We start from the raw sequence: 6,832 nt of genomic DNA, 5'->3' as shown, positions 1-6,832 counted from the left end.
ACTTCAAATAGGGCTGCTCACAATCCTATAGTTATAACATTTAACATGGAAAAACATATAACATTTAACAAAACATCATGAATACCCCTAGAGTCTGTTACTAGGTGTGTTAAATGGAGAGTGACGTCACGCAACAGACCAGCTGAGCTCGTCACCATTTTTCTTTTGTTGTGTGAGGTTACTTGCTCTTAGATTGTGTTTCGATTGTGTTAGTATTGTTTTGGATGTTTTTAAAACTAATAAAGCAATGGATGACAATAATAATAATAATGTGATGACAGTTTATAATTAGCTCATCTTGATTCTTTTTCTCACCAGTCAGAAGATCAACAAGACACTCAGTAGCCAAACTTTTTCAAAACTTCCACTTTAGGTATGTTGTAATAAATTACTTTAATAAGAACTTAGAAGTAAACAATAACAAGGAGTTTTTGAAAGAAATGTTTCAAAATAATAAGCTTAGAAAATCCACTAGGAGCTTTTATGCATTTACCATTTAACATTACTTTAAATAGGGCTGATCACAATCCTATACTTATAACATTTAACATAGTAAAACATTTTACATTTTAACACAACATCATGAATACCCCTAATACAGGTATAATACAATAATTGTAAAAGAAGTGAATAAAGAATATTAAATAAAAAGGCGTAAACCTTAAAATACGGAATAATTAGACGATAATAAGTACTGCTTTTTGTATAAATCAGGTGAAAATAATAATTTATCTACATTGATTATATTAATTGTCGAGACAACATAAGAAACATGAAAAATTGTAAAGTGAAATAAGTTTATTTATAACAATGCGAAATGAAAGATTACAAAGAAACAGTAAATGGGAACATTAATAAAAACAATGGATAAATTAATATAATTGAGTAAAATAAATCATAAGAACAATAAAAGTACAAGGTATGATGTAAAATGGAGTACATAAACATATTAAAACTACAATTTTTAAGTGATATTAGGACTGAACAGGTGTTGTGAAACAGTGCGAGAAGGTTATACTTTGTTTCTATATTTATTTTTATATCATGTGTATGTATTTGTTCAAGTTTTCTATTATATGATAGAGGTGTTGTTTATGGTGAACAAAAGCATAATCCTAGCATTAATTGTATTTATTTATTATATCAGTTCATGTACAACAACTGTAATCACTAAAAACAGGAACAATGGACAAATTTCTGAAACCTATCCGATTCGACGGGAGACCTAGGTGAATCAAGTAACTGCCGTTAAGGAGTGGACTTACTGGCTGAAGATCTTTCACAACTTTTGTGGATTTTCGAAGAAACCTCTTAGTGATGAAGATAATTTTAAGATAATCATTAATTTCCTATCTTATGAAGTCTGTGAATTAGTTAGTGATTGTATTTCCTACACTAACATTATTGACACTCTCAATTCTGTCTTCATAAAAAAGTATTGTGATATTTCACTCGACATATTTTGGCAGGCTGGAAACAACTACTTACTGATTGACCAATAGATCCCAAACTTAAAAATTCTCAGCAAGGATTGCGATTCGAAGGCTTTAAGTTCGTAAGACCATAAAAATCAATACATTCGTGACGCCACAAATTCGATAGCGTTTGTTAGAAAACGATACTTTAGGTCTATACGACGCCATCAAACAAACCCTCGCATTGGAAGCAGCTCAAAAACAAGCTGAAGGTTAAACAGGCTGAAGGTTGGCTGTTCAACCGTTGCTTTGAACAGCCCTGCAAGGTGGGGCGAAACGTCGGACATTAAAATAGTTTTTAACTATTTGTTCTTTTTTGACCGCAACCCTGACCATCTTGTTATATTTAAATCTTTACGGTGAACTATATATGCAAATGTATAAAGCTGAAGTTTACATTTAACGCTTGGATAGTTTCTCTACCTTACGTGCTGCCACTGTTTCATCCCAGGACACACCTCCAACTCTGGAAGCTGACTTTACTATGTGTGCCCTTCACAAGTTCTCGACCAACATCACAGATCTAAGTGTCCTGCACGGGATGCTGAGCCTGAGAAATGAGGTATAAAGGAGCACTATGCTGAAGCATGCAGGAGGACTTTGCACTACCAAAGTTTCTGCATCCAGTATGGAACCTAACGAGTCCAGCGGTCATTCCAGTAAGAATCAGTGACACTCTTGCTCGCTGCTGGATGGACACTGCAAGTTGAACGAGCTTCATAGACCACAATTTCACACTCCAACACCTCGATTCCTCTTACTCCTGGAAACGAGAGGGTCTGAATGGCCTCCACTTCGATCTCCACGGTAATTTAACGTTAATCTCAAATTAAATGCACATTGCTGTCCTTCATGCAAATTAACAGTCATAAAAGGTCTTTGTGCTGATGCATTTATAAGTCACAAAATATTCGTGAAACATTCAGATTCTTCACTCACTTTAGGTTGTCCAAAGCCTCCACTTACGATATGTGCCTCCTCGCTTATTTAGCAACTTATCAGCAGACTGCAAACCTACAGATACTAGCCAAACCAAGTAATCTATAACCACTTACATTATTTCTTGTAGCAATAGTAAAAATTAATTCAAATTCTAACAACTATATTATAACTTTTGGCAAAAAAAAAATAACTTAATAAAATGTTTCATAATGATTAAAATAATTGTGTTTTTTTTTCATTTTCTTTATTATAATTATAATTATTTTAAATACAGTCCACTCTAAAAGTAATTTGGGTATTATCCCCCAACAACCAAACCCGGGGAATATTTGAATTATATAATTATTTTTATAATTGTTTTTGTTTTCAAGATTATATGACATTGAAAAATGGCCTGAAAGTGAAAAACAGTTTTTTATGAATTGTAAGAAATCAAGAATAGAAGTGTGTTAAAAAATATCAGTGTTTTGTGTGAGGGAGTAATATGGTAATAATATAAAAACAATTTTTACATAATAGAGTTGATTTTTGCAGGATTTTTGTGTTTTATAAACACAATTTTTACACATAATTGCATGAAATTCTGATCTTAAATCGTAAAAATAGGGCAAATTTATTTTAGGATAGTGTACCTGCGACTTTGATAAACTGTCCTTCTAAATTGCGTTGTGTGTGCGGCAGGCAGACTGGACCGACTTTATGGTTAAAACTTATTGGATTAGAAAGAAGCAGGATGGAAATGTCGTTGATGTATTTCGATCTGCTGAAGTCCTGATGTAGATAGATCTTAGACACACTATGTGTTCTTTTGTTTTCTAGAATCATTAATAAATAAACTACAATAAAGTCACATCTAGATTTGCTCTGATGAGATTTGAATAATGAGGTTACAGGATTTAAAACATTGGTCATAATGAGGTTACAGGATTTGAAACATTGGTCATAATGAGGTTAAAGGATTTGAAACATTGGTCATAATAAAGTTACAGGATTCGAAAAGCCCCTGAAGAATGGTGCCAAAACTGGAGGATTAAAATAAATTCCAATAAATCCCACCAAATCACATTTATCCTTCGACGTAAACCCATGACCTCTTCCCCTACAATATCCTTTAATAATACCCCACTTATTCCTGTCGAACAGATCCGTTACTTAGGACTACATCTCGACAAACGACTGACATGGAATCCTCATACAAGACTAAAAAGACAAGAAACTGCTCGTGGATTCCGACTATTGCAACATTTACTAGACAAACGGTCTAAATTGCCAATCCATTACAAAAGACTGATCTACATGACTATTATAAGGCCTATCTGGACATACGGAGTTGAGCTTTGGGGCTCCACTGAACCATCAAATTCCTCCAGAATCCAATCCTTACAGTCCAAAATCCTTCGTAAAATCCTTAATGCTCCTTACTTTGTCACTAATCAAGTCATCCATCAGGACCTCAATATTCCATATGTTGCCGATTTGGCCAGAACCAGATACCGTTCCTTCCATAATAAACTTCTCAACGACCCAAATCCACTTGTTTCTAACCTGGCTTCTCCTTCATTACCTAATAATCCTCCTAGGCGTCTGAAAAGAAGATGGCCTCGAGATCTTCTCCTCTAGAAATGTTCTTGGAGTTCTATCAGTGGGTAGATTCTCCACATGTTTTTATCATGCCACTATGTCACCTACAGCAAATTTACTTGTTGTATATATGTGTATACAGTTGTAAATATCAATAAATAAATTATTAAAAAAAAAAAAAAAAAGGATTCGAAAAGCAAAAATCTGATGAGGTTCGCGTATCAGACAACATTCAGTTACTAACCAATTCTCATCTCCACGTTTAGTATAGATTAGTGGGCTCCTGTTGAAATTAATGCTATTTTAGTTAATTAAAAAGATAAAAGTAGGCAGAGCAACTACCATTCAGATTGGCACGTGCAGGGGGAAGCCTTCAGTAGTCCACCAAATATATCTAAGGCTATGGCTTTCTCTGTTTTAGAAGATTATTTTAACTGAAGAAGGAGGGCCTGGTTTAGATTTGAATTCAATACGTCGTCGATTTTGGAATCGATCACACAATCCATCGCAACACAGTTTAGTGTTTGTTTAGCCTTGCTTAAAGGCGTGTAACCTTTTGGTCATCAACACCCACGAACTATTGTAATTATAAAGATACTTACACATTGATTTTAGTTATAAAAAGGGCATTATAAAAATGGATAAGAGACCCAAAATATCGCCAAAAATCAAAGGTTATGATTGAAGAAGTAAGTGGATGTAGGGACTATATGAAGTAACATTTTTTAATTGTTTAGTGTTGATTAAGGAGGTAGCTAGTTAGAGGTACTCTAAGGCTAGGCAGCGAGAAAGAGTGAAAGAAATTGACCCTAATTCGCTCAAAAATGCACTGACGATCCGAACACGAGTCTGGATTGGGAACTGCGTCCGCTAGGCCAGTATCGTTCGTGAACAAGTGTGAACCGAACCTGATCTGCTGGAATTTAGTTGCAAACGAGTACGAAATAGAGAGTGACAAATGGACAGTGAAAAGGTAATTTAGAAGAAACGTCAGGAATGTTTCGATATGTGTCCTTTTTTATTTGAAAATAAGAGAAGTCGTCATTATCATCGATTTGAAGATATTATGTCGCAATCGAGAAAATTCACCGAACTCGTTTCTTATTACATAACTGTGAATCACCAACATTTTGCGTCTTCGTCGATATCTGCCATTTAAGGAACCGGTATTATAAATTTAAACAATTGCCCTTTGCCCAACTGTAGGTTCAGTCACTTTAGACATATGGTTCCATGTGTTCACATTTCGTTACAATTTTATAGAAAAGAAGCTCAATAAAAACAACTAAGTTCCCATAAGGCCCTTGAGATCGTTCTAACAGCCCTTTCAAGCCCTTAGTATCCTATATCAATAGCAAGGGCTGACACTTAGGCAGGTACATGCTGTCATCTCACAATGGACTTGCATCAGTCAAACTATTTTATGGTTAATATATGTAAGTCAGTACACACAAGTCTTAGGTCATTAGGTCATTAGAAATCTGACCACCCAACTTCTCGCCACGCCTTTTTTCCCCTTCCAGATATTTCCTAAATTATCTGATTGGTCCAAACCCCTTCTCCTATTTCACTATTCCTCCTACCCCCTCTTCTCAAGTGTTCATTTCCTAGACTAGATAGCTAAGTAAGAGAAGTAGAAGTAGAAGAGAGATACTCTGTAACAGTAACAGTAACATGTAGTTCTTGTAAATATGTTAAAATAAAGTCATTTTAGACTTCACTGATTTTTTATGCTATGTAACTTGCCTGTGCCTGATACGTCGATGAATCAACGGTGATTATTCCAAAAAGAAAAACTCTTCATCACAAAAACCTTTCCGTAGAGCCATCTAGTGTACTACGAATCCGGACGACACCAAGGCAATGGACGTTAGGCATTCCCACGTTTTCTAACGAACAGCTTTTGTTGCTTGCATTCGTTACTTAAACATTCGTAATTTTCCACAACCAATAGACAAGAGGCCTAACCTCAAAATGCAATTCATAACTAATATACCTAAATGAAGAAGGGGCTATTTACACTTTTAAACAAAACAAGTTCCAACAAAAATAAATTGAACCTTGTTTTCTTAAAATTTAGTATTTTTAACATGACCCCTTCAATTATTGTATAATATAAATAGTATACTTTCAATTTGAATTGAGATAACAGTTTTGTGTGTATTTTTTAAAAATTAAATTATTAAATTTTGTATTTTAATATTTTTACTCACTCTTTGATTTTCTGTAATGCATTCCAACGAAAACTTTTAGTGACGTAGGAGACCTTTCATCCGTGCAATGTGCCGCCGTGAGGATATGATACTGAGTGATGATGGACCCGCCACATCCGACACTAATAAACACCATCCAAGGATATTCGTTCTTTCTTGTCTCCTTTCCGCCGAAAATCCTTCTCTAGAACAAGAATTAGAGGAGTTAGGATGTGGAAAATAGAAGGGCAAGAACTACACCAGAACAGAAGAACCTTACCATGTTCCGCCATCCGCAGTTGCAGGTTAGGATAGAACTACTGGCCCACGGCAACATCATTATCAACCACATCAGCACCTTCATTTATGCCTGTTGATATGTAAATATATAATAAAAAAACTTATATATAACAATATTAATTTATTTGTATTAGTAGCAAACAGAATTAGCCAGTAAAATACATAATTAAATATATTATTGTTGTGCAGTGGGGGTTCAAAAATAAACTTGTCACAACTGCCGACCAGTATTATATAACAATAAATATGTTGGGACTTGGTCCCTGATGCTGTCTATGAGGTCTTGGTTCCTTACATTGTCTATCTGTGGGGACTTGGTTACTGGGACTGTCTATGGGGACT

At 34.8% G+C, this 6,832-nt stretch overlaps 1 protein-coding gene across 1 annotated transcript in view; it reads right to left on the bottom strand.

Moving 5' to 3' along the window:
• The window catches only part of LOC106681433 (venom serine protease), an 18,741-nt gene that overhangs the window by 3,121 nt on the left and 8,788 nt on the right, over positions 1-6,832 (bottom strand). The window contains exons 2-4 of the mRNA XM_067048939.1: positions 6,471-6,560; positions 6,212-6,395; positions 3,050-3,232 (exon numbers count right to left, since the gene is read on the bottom strand). Of these exons, the coding sequence (XP_066905040.1) occupies positions 3,050-3,232; positions 6,212-6,395; positions 6,471-6,554 (451 nt within the window). The 5' untranslated portion in view covers positions 6,555-6,560. The remainder of the gene's footprint in view (positions 1-3,049; positions 3,233-6,211; positions 6,396-6,470; positions 6,561-6,832) is intronic.

The sequence above is a fragment of the Halyomorpha halys genome, unplaced genomic scaffold, assembly GCF_000696795.3.
Source record: "Halyomorpha halys isolate HHAL.00 unplaced genomic scaffold, Hhal_1.1 Scaffold338.1, whole genome shotgun sequence".
Lineage (NCBI taxonomy): Eukaryota > Metazoa > Arthropoda > Insecta > Hemiptera > Pentatomidae > Halyomorpha > Halyomorpha halys.
The sequence above is the reverse complement of the archived record's forward strand: the minus strand, read 5'-3'. Positions and strand labels throughout refer to the sequence as shown.